The sequence below is a fragment of the Polypterus senegalus genome, chromosome 9, assembly GCF_016835505.1.
Source record: "Polypterus senegalus isolate Bchr_013 chromosome 9, ASM1683550v1, whole genome shotgun sequence".
In the NCBI taxonomy this organism is placed as follows: Eukaryota; Metazoa; Chordata; class Cladistia; order Polypteriformes; family Polypteridae; genus Polypterus; species Polypterus senegalus.
This window is the reverse complement of record NC_053162.1, coordinates 44756408-44774359: the sequence shown is the minus strand read 5'-3', so window position 1 is coordinate 44774359 and position 17952 is coordinate 44756408. Positions and strand designations below refer to the sequence as shown.

At 38.9% G+C, this 17952-nt stretch overlaps 1 protein-coding gene across 1 annotated transcript in view; it reads right to left on the bottom strand.

The window, feature by feature from the left end:
• The window catches only part of LOC120535298 (adhesion G-protein coupled receptor G2-like), a 99515-nt gene that overhangs the window by 9824 nt on the left and 71739 nt on the right, over window positions 1-17952 (bottom strand). The window contains exons 11-12 of the mRNA XM_039763047.1: window positions 15059-15195; window positions 3528-3799 (exon numbers count right to left, since the gene is read on the bottom strand). Coding sequence (XP_039618981.1) covers window positions 3528-3799; window positions 15059-15195 — 409 coding nt within the window. The remainder of the gene's footprint in view (window positions 1-3527; window positions 3800-15058; window positions 15196-17952) is intronic.

The window sequence follows — 17952 nt, the reverse complement described above, 5'->3', positions numbered from 1 at the left end:
TACCTTATGCGTCCAGCCTTCCCCCTCTCGCTTTCTCGCTTGCTCACTCACTCACGGTCTCTCTCTTTTGTGTGTGCGTGTGTCTCTTTTGCGAGCCTGGAGCACCTGTGTGTGTGCCTCTGTTTCACGCACCTGTGTGTGTGTGCCTCTGTCTCGCTCGCCTGTGTGTATGTGTGCCTCTGTCTGGTGCGCCTCTGTGTGTGTGTCTCTCGTGCTCCTCTGTGTGTGTGTGTGTGTGTGTCTCTCGCGCGCGCCTGTGTGTGTTTGTGTGTTGTGTTCTCTCTCTCTTGCTCGCTCGCTCGCTGCACAGGAAATGCACAGGAAGAGACTGAACATGTACAAACCTAAAGGGAAACTGGCTTGTTCGTATACCGAGTGTGTGGTCGTGAACCGAGGTAAAAGTTTGGCGAACTTTTTGGTCGTAAACCGAGTTGTACGTGTACCGAGACATTCGTGAACCGAGGTTCTACTGTATACTTCCACATTACATTCGAAAACTTTTCTTGTTTTTTCTTACTTTTTCTAATTGCAAAGTCTTTGATCAGATATTCAAAACTAATTCTATGTAACACATCTACTTCTATACTTAGTAGAGATAATTTTGCTGTATTCCTAACATTAATATATATATGATTATAATTTTCATTTAATGTGGGGCCCCCTTTTTGTGGAACTGGTTCAGGTACACTATTTGCAATGGAAAATTTCTGTGGCACCCCCATTCCCTTGATTTGATTTCGCCTAACAGTTAACACATCCCCGAGTATCAAACGGACACCTTTCATTAGAGAGATTTCTGTTACTAACTTTGTTTAGCTTCAGTCTGATTATTCGGCCAAGTCAGATTTTTTTTTTCTTCGATGAAAAATATGGATTTTCATCAATACTATTAGGTTGTGAGTAGTTGTAATTTAGGACAATGAAAAATAAAATTAGTAATGAATATAATCCTGTATGGAGCTCCATAAGGGACACATATGAGAAAGAAATTAATTGGAATTTTTCTTTTCTTGGTGATAGGAAAAACAAAATTGACAAGAGGTGAAACTTTTTGATGGAAAAAAAAAATAGGATGGGAACAAAGAAATTCTGATGTCAAGAGACTGAAAGTCAGAAGATATGAGAAGATATGCAAGCAATCCAAATGACAAGCTGACTGAAGCACGGCACACACACATGCTGTGAGATTGACTTCATAAAGCTAACACCTGATCGTCCAATTGTACCTACTGGCTGTCCACAGGTCGGAGGAACTGGGTGCTGGTTACACGTACTCTCACTCTCTCTCACAGCACATGCAGTGTATCAGTCAAGTTGAGGCTGTGCTTACATGCTTCTGGTTCAGTCTACATGTTATCTGATTGTGTTACCTGCTGTAAGAATGGCTGAGCTTGTATTTGCGAGTCATCACAAAAGCTCCAGACTGCTGGAAGTTCTACTAGGAATGACTGTGGAAACGATCAAGTATCAGCGTTACTGTTAGTGAAGCTGGGTATTTGAATTTGGGCAGGGTCATATTCGGAAATATTTTAACCAGTAAGGTGACGCAAATTAACGGTATTTACAGACTTTATCAAATACTGTCAAAGTGCTCACTACTACGCTACACCACCTTCGGCAACACTAGGAAAGAGATCTCTCTATCAATATCTCAGACACAAAAAGTTCATAATTCACAAAAAATTCTTTCCTCAATTCATGCAAAACAAGATTAATTCAACTGAAATCATATAACCGGAGACGTATCTTCAAATTGAAATTCTCTCTGATTTATCAGTGATTAGACCTTAATTCTTAATGATCCCAGATTAGGACCTGAGTGCAGACATGCAATGGGTGACACCTTAGCACCATACTAGTTCAGATGGAATGGAACCAATGTGAGGTGTTTTATGGTGGTTAGAGTGCCAATTCTGCCACCAACCCCCAGGTTTTCCCTGCAGGTTGGACAGCCTACATGTAGATTAACGTTCTACCCAGGACGGAGCAATTGCAGGTTAAGGGCCTTACTCAAGGGCCAAACAAAGAAGAGTCACTTTTGGCATTTACGGGAACCGGCAACTGTCCGATCACAGGTGCAAATTCCACTCCGCCTATTGTTAATTAACACGGCGACTAATTCTGCTTGATTGGAAGAATCTGAATGTACCCTCTATAACTCAATGGCAAAATGGTACATTATGTTATCTAACTATAAAATATATAATATTAATTATATAGATATTAGATATATTAGATTTTGCCAAGATATTATCAATATTGTTCTAAAAAAACTGTTGACCCTCGGCTAAACTTCTGTGATTTTAAATAATAAAAGGTTGTATAAAAACGTGGATCTTTATGTTGGGGGGTTGGCATCAAGTTTTAGCACAGTTTCAGTGATACATGGGATCTATCTATCTATCTATCTATCTATCTATCTATCTATCTATCTATCTATCTATCTATCTATCTATCTATCTATCTACTAGCCACTTTTTAAAGTGACCACACAAACATTAAATGTCACTACTTCCTCACACAATGTACTCTGAAACACTCTGATGGGCTGCCAGTTGGGTGTTGAGGTACCAACATCAAATCTAAGAGCTAGTAGCCATACTTTCAAAACAACAGCATTACTGAAAGGAGGTCAATCTGAAATGTAAGTACTTATTTTTTATATTTCGATTTTATATCCTGGCTATCATTTAGAGCTAAACTTTTTTTTCTAAATATCTGTAGACACATGTTATTACTAGACTATTTGTGAATTTCTTCTGCAAAGCACTTCCAACTCTTTCAGTTTTTCCAGCTTTGTGTTTTTATCATAAGCAAAATTCTCAGCTGCAGATGGCATATTTTGAGGCAGTGACAGCCTTGTTAATTTATAATGGATGTACAGTATAATCAAAGCTTTAAAGCTTTAATTTCATGGCTGGACTGCTGCCTCTTAGACAAAAATTGTAATCCATTTAATTGGACACTGTTTTTTAATAGAAAATTACTTAGAGTTTCAGTAAGCAAAGCAAATGTCTGGGGCAAAAGACAGCATGACACTATTGTTAAAAATACAGTAACTTATCCTTTAACAATAGCTTGGAATTTCAGCCAGGGCTAGTTCTTATATGCTCTGGCTCTGTGCAACATTGAAAACAAAAATATGAATTTAAAAAGTAATGGTAAAATAAATGGATGAACAAATTAATCTTTCTTTATATAAATTATCATGCCCCATTTCACACATGTAGGAGCAAGCTGGGTTCTAATAAACACAATTTTCTATGTCTGTACAGATGTGGCAATGACAGATTGTGTGTTCACAATACATCAGCTGTGTACACTGAACTGGAGGATTTGATGCTGTTTGGTGACTCTTTCTACCCATACATGATCATAATCCAAAATACTAACAATTCATATAGAAGTAATGTTATGTCCAGCTAAAGTGTGTGACCCCAGTGCTGTGACAGTACTGCATATACCAAAGTCACCATATTCCAGTCTGAATATTTATGTATGATACAATACCAATTTTACTCACATACCCCAGCCAACAAAGCAGACTTTCAGACCGTAGGCCTTCAAACTGGTATGATTTCGTCTACACATAAGCATGAACATCTGATAGGCTTCAAGAGCCATCCAGGTGAAGGTGCAGATAAGGAAGAAGTGAAGGAACAGGCCTGTGGTGGTGCAAAGCCAGCTGATGCTCCGAATAGCAGGTATAGCTGCACTGCAGAGGAAACCAATGTTGAGAAGGAGAAGAGCTCCTGCCAAGCTGAGATGGATGAACCAGGACTGGTCAATTGACGTTTGTCTGTTGGACATAGAAGTTGCTTTATTTTTGAAGAATTTGTAACAATTTATGTGCAGTAATATTGAAATTGATAAAATCTGTTTTCATCCTACTGTTTTACTTTATACAATACTATATATAGTATACTTACATTTTACTAGAAGGCAGTATAAAGCCCAGCGTTGGCACAATGCATAAGGGGTGATCCAAAGGTTTAATGACTGACTCTGAACATTTAAAATGCCATGTCCATTATTAAACTTTGTTTGGTCACATACAGAATTTGATTTTCTCTCTTTTTATTTTTTTAAAATAATATTCTGATTATTGTTTTTATTGTTATGAGGCGACACTAGCAAACTACCATTGTTTGAGTAGTTTCTTGTTTGAGCTCTGTCTATCTAACCTGGTGGCACACATTAGCTTGTTATCCACTCTTAGGATTGAAGATAAGCAAATTAAGATCTCTAATACTTGTTGGAGAAAACACAAGAGGTTAATGTGAGGACCATACCCAACGAATGTTTTCACTACAACTCAGGTTTTGTGCTTTGTCATCAATGCTTAGATTTATTTGTTAATTTTATTTTTTAATTAAACCTTGTCCTCTTTTCCGGACCATGATTCTACCTGCCCCTTTGTCTCTCTCCATATCATGTTATTTCCTGCTATTTTGTGAGATATTAATATCTATGATCACTTTCGATTTCTCGATTATACATTTACATGAAACTCAAGGTGCTTTCCACAGATTAATCAAACAAAACAATAAAGATATACCATAGTTACTTGGATATTATCATTAATTAATATTATGATAATTTCTAATAAATGTAAGTATACCAAATTGAAAATCAATCTTGGCATTATTAAATAAAATTTAAATGCTAAAGTGCAAACCAAACCTTCAGTCTCATCAGAAACAGGTCAAAATCATTCTAATTGAAAGCCTTATACATAAAGATGGCAAGGGAACAATCAGATGTTGTTTACATATATACAGTATATTTATATTGTGATAGGCGGCCATGGCCATTACCTGGCCAGGATGCCAGTTAGATAGAAGGACTGGGGGAGAGTGCATCTGGAAGGCACTACCCCCACCTCCAGGACACTAGAAGGCAGCCCTCCTGAGTGACTGTGGCAGCATGGATTCCCACAGGGCACACTGGGAGTTGGAGTTTGGCACAGCCCTGTTGGATTCCGTGGGGGCCGATAGGGAAGCTACACAGCCCCACATTGGGTTTTCTCCACACCTGGGAGTGATTCCAGTTCTGATTAACAAGCCACCTGGAACACTTCCAGGATCAATATAAAAGAAGCTGCCTCACTTCACTCAAGGAGGAACAGGAGTGAAGCTTGTCAGGGACGTGGAGGCAAAAATGAGAGAGAAGAGAAAGGGACTGTATATTTTGTGCTTTATGTACTGTGCTGTTGTGGGGAGCGAGGGAGATGTGCTTTCTCTTCATAAATAAATGTGTGCTGTGCTGAACTCATGTTGCAGCCTGCCTGTGTCGGGGCTGGGGCAGCTGGAGCGCCCCTGGGTTTCTACAATTATATATATTTACTCCATGTATATCTATCGATTATATAAAAAAATTTGAGACTTCTTCCACGTCACACCCTACGAGTGAAGTGAGTAGGGGGCAATGCCCCCTAGTATATATATATATTAGCTGATTACCCAGTGGCTTCACTCACTGAGTGCAAGGGAAAAAAATAAAACGTAATATATAAATTATTAAACAGTAAAACATTAACATGTAAGAAGTAAAGATACATTGAACAGTACTGGAGTGCTTTCAGGTAAAGTACATTTTAAAGGTGCTATAACACAACAGGTAAGTAGCACTAACAGCAGTTTAAATCTATTTGGATCATTTCTTGGTAGCAGATCCCTTGCGAAAGGCGCTACACGACCGCTGTGGTATATAAATTACATTTTCTATGTGATCCTGCAAATTTCTGCCTACGTGCCTGTGATTTAAGAGAAAAATTATTCTGAGAACTGTGGACGTTGCCCTTCCGTGCTTAAGAAAGTCCAAACAATTCCCAAGTCCAAAACTTAACATGAAGAGGTCGGTACATCTTCTTAGATGTAAACCCTCCATCTCCTTAAAAGAATTTATCACAAAAGCAACCTTGAATGTTGTGGAGTTTTAGTGACCTGAACTCATCTTAAAGGAGAGTAAGTACTCGTGAAGCGCAATTTACAAAGAGAGTTTTGCTTTGATGGCACCAATCACACTCATTCGCAATGATTTCCACTCTCTCAGGAGCCAACGGGGCACTCGAAGTGTCACAAACAGTGCGAGAAGAGAGAAGAAACTGCAAAACCCTCGACCCGGCAGAGCAGCCTGACATTCCGCGCCTCCGAGCATCCACTTTGTTCTCACGACCCCTCGCCGCTGAAGTAGGTGTCATCTTTGTATTGTTTACAGCTTGGTGCAGTTAAAAAGTAGAAAGACGCAAAGCTGTTTTCCTCATGTCTTCTACTATCAAGTACTGGCAATTAAAAAAAAGTTATAATGTGGCAGTTTCCACGACAGTCATGTGGACGAATAAATAAAACTTCTCTGGTGGCGAACAGCTCAGCGCTGGAGTGCAGAGAGGAGGGCTGGGAGAGGGCGACGCAGGGCGCACTTCTATGGGATAGATCGGCGTGTTTGTGTTTACTTCTTTTCAATATCAGTAAGGTAAATCTCACACAAATAATAACAATTTATAAAGACGATATAAAAATGGCGTCCACAAACAAAAGTGACTAGTTCCTGTATTATAATATGTTCTGTGGTCATACGTAATTTCCTTTTCAAATGCGAAAATAATTTATATATATATATATATATATATATATACAGTATATATATATATAGTCACACACCTGCGACTAGGAGTGAGCTGAATGGATCAAGTGGAGGTGATTACCCACTGGGCCAGGGAGTGGCGGGTGCTCTAAACCTATTTCTGTTATTTCTGCAGATCAAATACGGGAAAACCTGCCTAATCTTGAATACATTGTGCACTTATGCAATAGATTTGCAAAAATTAGACCTATCCTACATTCTCACATGGAGAAGACGCAAGCAGCCCAGGCTTGTTGTTATAACCGTGGCACATCCCTTCGGGAGTTCCGCCCGGGGGGATCAAGTCATGGTATTGGTTCCTACCTCACATATCAAATTACTGGCCCATTGGCAAGGCCCATATGAAGTTAAGGAAAGGAAGGGTCTGGTCAATTATTTAATTATCCAACCTAATTGTCGACCTAAAGAGCGGATTTATCATGTCAGTTTACCGAAACCGTGGAAGGATCCCTACTCTGGACAGCCCTGCTCACTCTTTGCTCATAAATTACACCTTAACTTCTGTGATGATTTGACTCGCCAACAGCGACAGGAGCTCGAAGCAGTTATCCTGTCTGTCCCAGAGGTAGTGAGCGAAAATCCCGGATGAACCTCCCTGGTTGCACCTGACCTAGTTACAAAACCAGGGGTTATAGTCAGAGAACGCCCATATCGAATTCCCAAAGCAAAAAAGGCAGAAGTGAAGTTGGAGATCAAACGAATGCTGGATCTAGGTGTGATAGAGGAAAGTTTTAGTCCCTGGTCCAGTCCTATCATGTTGGTCAAAAAGCCAGACAGAAGTTGGAGGTTTTGCAATGACTTCTGTCGGCTTAACCAAGTCTCCCAATTCGATGCATATCCGATGCTGCGAGTGGATGACCTTCTCGAGCGGCTAGGACATGCCAAATTTTTGACTACTGTTGATATGACGAAGGGGTACTGGCAGGTTCTTTTAACGGACTCCGCAAAGGAAAAGACTGCGTTTAGCACTCCTAGCAGGCATTGGCAGTATTGTGTACTTCCATTCGGATTACATGGGGCACCCGCTACCTTCCAACGTCTGGTGGACAAAGTGCTTTGACCCCATAATTCGTACAGTGCTGCCTACTTGGATGACATTGTCGTCTATTCCAGCACCTGGAAGGAACACCTACTGCAGGCTCTTACTATATTACAGACACTAGCGAATGCCGGACTTCGTATTAATCCAAAGAAATGCTATTTTGGATTGGTCGAAGCTAAATAGGTTATCTAGTGGGCCGGGGTATGGTCAAACCACAATGCTCCAAAATAGATGCCATAGTGAATTGGCCCAGTCCAATAATCAAGCAGCAGGTACAAGCATTTCTTGGCTTAACGAGTTACTATCGTTGTTTTGTACCCCGTTTTTTCCGAGAGAGCAACGCCCTTGACAAACCTGACAAAGAAGGGGAAACCTAACCACGTGGTTTGGCGTGATGATACAGATGCTGCATTTAGTGACCTTAAGCAGGCCTTTGTGTCAGCTACTATTTTGAAAGCACCTGATTTTACTTTGCCTTTCATTCTCCAGATGGATGCTTCGGACACAGGTCTTGGTGCCGTGCTGAGCCAAAGCATCAATGGAGTGGAACACCCCGTTATGTACATGAGTCGAAAACTGTTGGACCGAGAGACCAGGTATGCGGCAGTGGAGCAGGAGTCTTTGCCAATTAAATGGCTGATTACGCAGCTAAAGTACAACCTCCTGGGTCGGGAATACACCCTGGTGACTGACCATGCACAATTGCAGTGGATGGAGTTAGACAGGGATTCAAATCCACGAGTCACAAAGTGGTTTTTGGACCTACAGCCTTATAAGTTTTTGGTCATTTATCATCGAGGTCTGCTTCAGGCCAATGTTGATACCCTTTCCTGGTGCCACAACCTCACGAATAGGTACACCCAACCCGATGGGTCTAGGCTGAGGTGGGGCTGTGTCACACACAGGCAACTAGGAGCGAGCTGAATGGACCAAGAGGAGGTGATTACCTGCCGGGCCAGGAGGTGGTGGGGTGCTCTAAACCTATTTCTGTTATTTCTAAAGATCAAATACGGGAAAACCTGCCTGATCTGACGTCACTTCCTGGTCCAGCAACCAGACTGACTTCATTTTCAGTTCTGAAAGTCACTGAAATCACTTCCGGGTTACAGACTATAAAATCCTCCATCTTGCCAAACTAAGGCAGTTCATTCTGGGAACTCAAATGAGCAACATCATTGTGTTCAATTTAAATCTTTTACAGCTAGGAACAATATACGGGTGGCTGCCCCAAACCTTTTTCAGTGTGTTGAGACTCGTTCTTTCACAATATATATATATTGTGGTCCCCGGCCGGGACGCCCAGGAGGACCACAGGAGGGCTTGTGCCTCCTCCAGACCGCAAGGGGGCGATCGCCCTGGTTGTATTGGGGGCCACGGGTAAAGGGCTTGTCCGCCACACCAGGAAGTGCTGGGGGTCAGACGACATGGAACACCCGGATGGCTTCTGGGTGCGCAGCCGGCACTTCCGCCACACTGGGGTGTGGCTAGGACTGATTGCCGGGAAGCAGCTGGAGCCCATCCGGGTTCCCATTTAAGGGGCCGCCTCCCTTCAGTCGGTGGTGGATGTCGGGTGGAAGAGGACAGAGCTGGAGAGAGGACGGGAGGCGGCCAAGAGAAAGGCACTGTGTCCGGGACCCAGTCCACAATATATATATATATATATATATATATATATATATATATATATATATATATATATATATATATATATATATATATATATATATATATAGTGGAATATGGCCTGCCTTTCACATAGAGGTGCCCCGAGTTCCAGCAGGGCATCATGGACAATGGAGTTTTTTATCACAGCCCTGCTGGATACCATGGGGACCTTCAGATTTTGGTTTCACCTATAAATCTATACTAATAAAAGGCAAAGCCCTCACTCACTCACTCACTCACTCATCACTAATTCTCCAACTTCCCGTGTGGGTGGAAGGCTGAAATTTGGCAGGGTTATTCCTTACAGCTTCCTTACAAAAGTTGGGCAGGTTTTATATCGAAATTCTACGCGTAATGGTCATAACTGGAAGCAGTTTTTCTCCATTTACTGTAATGGAGATGAGCTTCAACGCCGTGGGGCGGAGTTTCGTGTGACATCATCACGCCTCCCACGTAATCACGCAGTACATAGAAAACCAGGAAGACCTCAAAAAAGCGCTTAAGAAAACATGCATTATATAATTGAGAAGGCAGCGAAACAATAAGAAGCGAGCGAGTGACATATACAACCATATTCATGAGTTCTGCTACTTCGGAAACAAAGCACGATGTAAACCTACACTTTAAATTAAGTTCATAGACAGGCTGCCGCTGGCGTTTGTAATTTAGTGCCCACCCATATAAGGCCGTCCGTCAGCGGCAATCCAATAGCAAACTGCCACGGGTAAATATTCACGGGTGAAGGACTGTGCTTATGGAGAGGAAGATGAGATGGTCAGGGTGGTGTTTGACACAAACTCAGCGAAACTGCGAGAGAAAGTTTTAAGTGCCAGGACTAAGGTAACATTAAATACAGCCATGGACATAGCACGAGATGGCACCAGCACAGCTGGGAACCTTCGATGCATGTACACCGAGTGGCTCACATGAACTGACGCAGTGCACAGATAAAAAGCAACAGTTCCAAAGAGCTGAACAAAACCGAATTACACAATTGAAAAGGCAGCAAAAAATATGAAGCTTCTGATAAGCATATTCATAAATCCAGCTACTGCGGAAACAAAGCACATGGTGGAAAAAGTCAATGTCCCGCTAAAGGAAGACAGTGTAAAAAAAACCCGTGCATGCAGTGTGTGAGGGCTCAGATAAAGAAGAAGACGAGCTGTTTATTGATGCAGTAAGAAACGAATCGATGAATGAAACCTGTCATCTTTACAACGATTGACAAACACGGAATGTAACTTGAACACAACACATCCTACAAATACGAACCTGATTGAAAGAAATAATGATAATCAAATCCTTGATGACAGCAACACTCAGTAACACTCACAAAACAAATACTGTATATTGACAGTCATGTTACGTTATTTTTAAAATGTTCCCTTTTCTTTTTCTACCTTTTTAACACACTACTTCTCCGCTGCGATCTGGCGGGTATATATATATGTATATATATATACCGATCTACATACTCGAATAATGGATACTTTATTAGCCATCAATGATTGTTTTGGTAAAGCCATACTCAGTGTATTCATTAGATGAGCGGTAAAAAGTAAGAGCGAGGGAGGATGACTCATTGAGGCATGCAGGCTGTAGTCTTGCGACAACTCTATCTGAATTTGCGATCACATTTGAAAAAATATATCTTTTCAAGTTCTATTTAGTCCATATGTGTCAAACTCAAGGGCCGCGGGCCACATCCGGCCCAGCGTGTAATTATAGCGATATAGCGAGATCATTTTATATACTGTATTATTGTTATTAATGGCCCGGGTATATGAACCGCTGGTAACACAATAAACTACAGATCCCATAATGCAGCGCTTCAGCTGCCTTGCCGAACACTTACCGCGTTAATCAAGTCTACCTTATGATGCTGCAAGTTATTGCGAAGCTAGAGTTATTGCGCACTGAGTTTGCACGGCGCTTTGGTGACTTTGAAGAACAAAAAAAGTCCGTCTACATGCGGCTCGAACCTTGTGCATGTTTGGTACCACATATCTGTGTGAGAAGCTCTTCTCAGTGATAAAGACTAACAAAACAGCACACAGGAGTCGCCTCACTGATGAGCACCTGCAATCCATCCTGAGAATCTCCACAACACAGAACCTCACACCAAACAGAAACGAACTTGTGGCCAAAAAGATGCCAGGCGTCCAGCTCTAAAATGACATATGAGCAAAGACAACTGAATGATTTGATTTGTTATTGCGTAAGAGCGGAGTCAACCGTTTTAACAAACAGCGTATTGCACTGATCTGAAATAGCTGTGTGTGTATATATGTAGATATGTATGTATAAGTATATATATGTTTATATATGTGTGTGTGTATGTATGTATATATATATATGTATTTGTGTGTATATATGTGTGTGTATATATGTAGATATATATATATGTATGTATATATGTGTATATGTATAGATATGTATATATATATATGTTTATGTGTGTGTGTGTAAATATATATATATATATATATATATATATATATATATAAATATGACAACAACACTCATCACTCACAACAGTGACAAAACAATTACATTGACAATCAGGTTACGTTATTTTCAAAATGTTTCCTTTTCTTTTCATTGCTTCTTTAACACACTACTTCTCCTGCGAAGCTGGTATTTTGCTAGTGTATATATATATATATAGTAGATATATGCTGCGTATATATATATATATAGTAGATATATGCTGCGTATATATATATATATATATATGCATATTCTATATCTACATTTGAGTTAGGCATGTGTACATGGCAACACATTAAGTAGAAACAGTTTGATATTATTAAATTCAGTGACATGATATAAATAAAATAAAACAGTCTATAGCAGTTTTGGTTGATTAAGGATGTAGAGTTCTTGATTCCCAAAAGTGATTAGCTGACCAGCTGACATATAGGAAATGAAAACAAAAACTCCTAAGATTGGGGCAATAGGAGAAAAATAAACCTCTGGTGGGCCACAGTCAGAAGACAGACGTGAGACAATCAAATAGTTAAATATGATAATCAGTCTCTGCATCACAGGTGTCAGAATGACCTAAGTCGGATGATCCCCCACCCTTCACTCCTTATTATTAAATTAAGTTACCCATTGTTGGAATTAACTGCTATTCAGCATTTTTCAGTGAATAAACTTGTTTTAGACTCCAACATTTTCAATAACTTATTTCTGTTTAAATACTGCATATCATTATTATATCTGGCCCTGGGGCTGGCAGTTCGCTTAGCTTATCTTTATTATTAGGTTTAGGGTCATCTGCAGCTGGAAGACATGGACAGGAAGGACAAAGAGAATCAGACTGTTGAACTCATCAGGGTCCTAGATTCACCTGAAAGGGTACACTCCATTGAATTGATGTATCTCGCCTTCTAGTAATCACAAGCATAAAAGTTATTTAAATTAACTGATGTTTTATTCAGATGTTACCCAAAGGAGAATCATTATCCAAATTATCACCATTATTTAATTCAAAGAACTGCTGTGCTCATGATTAATGGAGTGAGCTAGAACTCATTGGCTACTTATTAAAAATGGGAGACTAATATACTCAATTCATTATATAATTATTCATCTCTACAACTCTCTTGAGAGACTGTGGTGTACATTCTGCAAACACATGCTAAATATTTTTTTCTTACAAACATGTGGTTAGTTCATGAAAGTCCCATAGGAAAAGTGTCCCTTTAGAAACCATACTTACAAAACTTTAATGTTGTAGTTGCAAATGTAAATAGTTCAACAGTTTATTGTCAGTTACGCCTGGTCCTTGGATTTAAATATGAATTTTATCTTTAGTACTGTGCCAATTGCTTGGTGCTTGTCTCTGGGTGCTGTTTTGCTATTATACTAGCAAATATATGCAAATTTCAAGTATTATTGTGCTCACTTATTTCTGTTTTCTAAAGTTACATAAGCCTGTTTATGGCTGGCTTTGTGCAAGTCTGATAAGGGAGCCCTTTGTGTATAGAGGTTCCTACACTTCAAGGAGGTTGCGGTGGCTTGTCCTATGCCAGTGTTAGCGATTAATCATTAAGCATATCAACTCATGAATCATCTGTGATCTACAATGATCCTGAAATAGTGTCATGCTGAACGCAAAACATTTTATGTCAATCTAATACTGTTGTTGTGTGGAATAATGCATCCAAGACTGCCTAAATATTTGTCAGGAACATTGCTTTGGGGACCTCCAGGTTTAATTTTATACATTCTTGCTTGTTATTATTTAGTTTTCATCATTTATCACTGATAAATTTCACAGATCCATTTTATTGTGGATTTCTATTTTGTGCAGCCATTTCTGTAGCATTTTCATTGTATTGTAATATTGTTTATGGTAATTGTTTTTCCATTATAAAAGATAATGGCACAGTTCCAAACTTTTGTATAAAAGCTACAAAAAATAAAACATTTTAAGCTTTTAAATTATTTGATTTAGTTAGAGTGTCTGGTTTAGGAACTTTGCCTTCATTTTGATTTAAAATTCTATCTATTGTTTAATGTTTTTTGTTTTTGGAATTTGCCCTTTAAGTTTTCTCCATCTGTAATTGCTTTTTCAGTCTTTTTGAGTGTGTTTTCACCCTTTGTGCTTATAATGCCATTTGTTTTTAATTCTCAATTGTTTTTTAATAGACTGGGGGTCACAGTGTTTAGGACAATTTGCATAAACCACAAGCTCTTATCTCTGCTTTATTGTGCAATCTTGAGCAAATAACTTATTTATAACTTTATTGAGCCTTAAAAAATTCTAATGTGTCTTGATTCTGATCTTGTATATCACCCAGGGTAAGTGCATCTACACAATAAAAAATGATATTAGTACATTTTATTTATTTATTTATTTTTATTTTATTTTATTTATTTTTTTAATTTTTATTTTATATTAGTACATTTTAAATGAACTATTTTACTGTGCTTCAAATCAAGTACCATTTGTATTATAACAACAACCTTCCACACTTGGCCCTTCTTACTTGCAAAGCTTTCTACCATACCAACTTCATTTGATCATGTACAGACTTTTTTCTTTAAAATCTTTAATTTAAACACTATAACTGAAAAAAAATAAATAATCTGTGACTGTAGATCAATGACTAATGTTTTCATTTCAGTCTAGACATGTTTAATTGTGCTGTTGTTAACATGAATACCTAATATTGATAATTCAGTGTATTTACACCAACAAATGTCCTTCCATTTAGGGCTTAAAATAGCATCATCTTGGGCTCTCATTTGAAGAAACCTGATGTGGAGATGACCGGGAGAAATTAAACCAGCTCAGGATAGAAAAAACCTACTCCCTCCAAGCTTAAATGCTGAGATGTGATTGTTTCATCAAGAGATGGAGTTTACTAGACTACTTACATTATCTTCAAACAGACAATATGACTCATTTAAATTAATAAATTAATCATCCTGTATATTTCATTTACAATTTTGAAATATGAAACTGCAGTCCAGATGGATATCACTACAGGCTATTGTATTATCCCTTAACATTTCCATGAACACGAAAGTAACCTACCGTCGTCATTCTGTGTCCATAGTTTAAAAAAGCAAGTTATTTAAGATATATAAATATGAATCACAAGTAAGTGAAGTATAGATTGCAAATGACTAGTAGGTAAATGATACTTTGAAAAGGCAAGCACCTAATACCAGTTCAATGTGGAAACTTACTGTGACATAGCAGAGGAAATGGGCTGATCTAAAATGACAACGGTCATAAAAAAAGCTGATAGCCCACAGCCAATGTATGAGATGTAGGTTAGGGTGTCACTTTCCTTTTCTTGCTGGTCTGTTAGATCATAAGGTTTCTGAAAGGAAGACAGACAATATGTACAAGATACCTTATTACATACATCCCAAATTACTAAAACTTTGTGCATACACAGCAGTGTTTATGTTACTTTCTTTTATGAAACATAATGTTAGCTGATAATAAACCAACTACTTCACCTGAAATGTTTTTCTCTATAGGCTGGACCCATTTAGCCTACTGCTTGCACAGAATACTGTCCCATATTTTATTTGCATTTGGGCTTTTTCTAATTAGTTGAAGCACAATCCTGAACCAGCATTTACCATATCAGAAAGACAAGTAGTACAGAAAAGTGCCACTATTACAGGCAACCAAACTGCTAACCCATTTACCAAGAGATGCATTGTGATTGCTGTTACAGCTTAAGTCATTGTAGTGCTAGTAACAGGAAAAACTTCACATTAGTTTGGGCAGCATATATCTGTTCTAACATGACACATATAAAAAGGAAGTATGCAGTGGTCAGACAAACTCCATGGCAGATGTTAAGCTGATTTTCCACTTCATGACTTACAAAATAATTATATGTTGTTATATGCAGAACTTTTAGAAGTTTGGCTTTGCTTACAACTTTAAAGGCTGTTAAACAAGGCTATCCATCCTGGGTCTCCAAGTCTCTCTTATGTGTTCTGCTTGCTCTATTCTCATACAATGTTTAGAAAAATCTCACCAATTTCACTTGCACTGCCATATCTAAAATATTTGTAACACATTTAGATACTTCCTCAAACTATACATTGGTGAACAGTGTTCTTAAACATAAATGTTGGGACTAATTTTAGTCTTAGTTTTGAACAGCAAGCTGCATTGCCTCTAACTCATTTAGTGATCTTCTGACTCCACATGGCAAAGCAAATGGAAGAAAGAAAAGGATCATAAAATGGATGAACTAACTAACAGGTCTAAATGCCAAAATTGAATTTTAACAGGAGATTCACTTAATAGGTATGGATCAGTTTCAGATGAGAAGAGAGTGGGTTGACCAAATTTTTCACTACAGCTAGACAGATTCACTACAAAATGACAGATTATTTCATATCTTTCTCACAAAAAAAAATCAAAACCGAGAAGTATCTCACTAATCAGTGAAAGTACCAGATTAGATTTAGTATGCCTCCAAATAAGGCACTTTAAAAGAAAATACAGGATTTGCTATCAGAATTTAACCTCTTGACAACTAAAGAAATAGAACAGCTCCTCCTTAAATTACCAACACAGAGAGAGATAAAATCATTGACCATTTGGAAAATACTATAAGTCCTCATATTCTACTCAGTTTGAAGAAAATAAGATATAATATACTGGGTTTTTTTATTAATTACAGATACAACAGCTAGATACTGTTAGTGCAATGGAACTGCATAAATCTCTGACACTCTCAGATGCTATAAACTCACTTCAAAGTGGGAAAGCAACAGACCCTGATGGCTACCCAGTGTAATTTTATAAAACAAAAATTTAAATACGTTAGCTTCACTACCTATTAGCAACATTTATAGAAGCTAAAGACAACAACATTCTACCTCACACTTTTTGGTAGGCATTCATTTATCTCTTTCCTAAGAAAAATAAGGACTTACTACAATGTGCATCATACAGACCAATCTCATTCCTAAATAATGATGTGTGGCAGATGACCATGGCTCTTGCCCCACCGGGACACCTGGAAGAAAGGCAGACCAGGAGAGGGGCACTATCTTTCCCTGGGCGCAAGAGAGAAACCCCCCTGGGTGTTATTGGGGCCACAATCATGGAACACCAGAGCTCATGCCTTTTGGGCTCCGTGGCCACCACCAGGGGGAGCAGAACAACTTAACAAGTACGTTTGGGCTATGATGCAGCCACACCCGGAAGTGCAGCCGGGTGGGCTATAAGAGGAGCCTGCAGCCTCCTCTCAAGAAGCCAGAGTCGGGTGGAAGAGAACGGAGCTTACAAGGAGGAGTGGATGTGGCCTGAAGTGAAGGACTAAGGACTGAGTATAGCATGGTGATTTGTGCACTGTGTGTTGTTGTGTGTGTCACACAATACAGGGTGTGTGTTTTGAAGACATCTGGAGTCCGTGTCTGTCTGTGCCAAGGCTGATCTCTTACATACGTTAAGATACTCTCTAAAGTTCTAGCCAGAAGGATTGAGGAAGTGCTTCCTTCTGAAATTTCACAAGACCAAACCAGATTTATTTAAGGCAGACAGATAAATTCTAACTTTCGGTGTTTGTTTAATGCAATATATTGACCCATTAAATTTAAAACCCCAGAGATCTTATTATCTTTGGATTCAGAAAAAGCATTTGATATGGTCGAATGGGACTACCTGTTCACCACATTGCACAAATTTGGTTTCAGCCTAAACATATGTCTATGGATCTATACTAGTCTAAGCCTCAGTTTGTATTAACAACATTATTTCAGACTACTTTGACCTAGAATGTGGAGCTCAACAAGGATGCCCCCTATCACCAGTACTTTTGCAATCGCCATTGAACCATTGGCGTTTTACTTTCGGAATGCATCAGAGATAAAGGGGATTATCAGAGAACAACTTGAATAGAAAATATCACTATATGCATCTGATATGGTACTGTATATATCCAACCCAGAAAATTCTGTGTTACCTAAAACCACTAGCAGATTGCCACCTAAAAGCAATAGCAAATTTTCAAAAGATATCTGCGCTCAGAATCAATTTGAATAATAGCGTGCTCTTTCATGTGAACTCTCTAGCCCCCAATATTAGACAGGATACCTTCCCATTA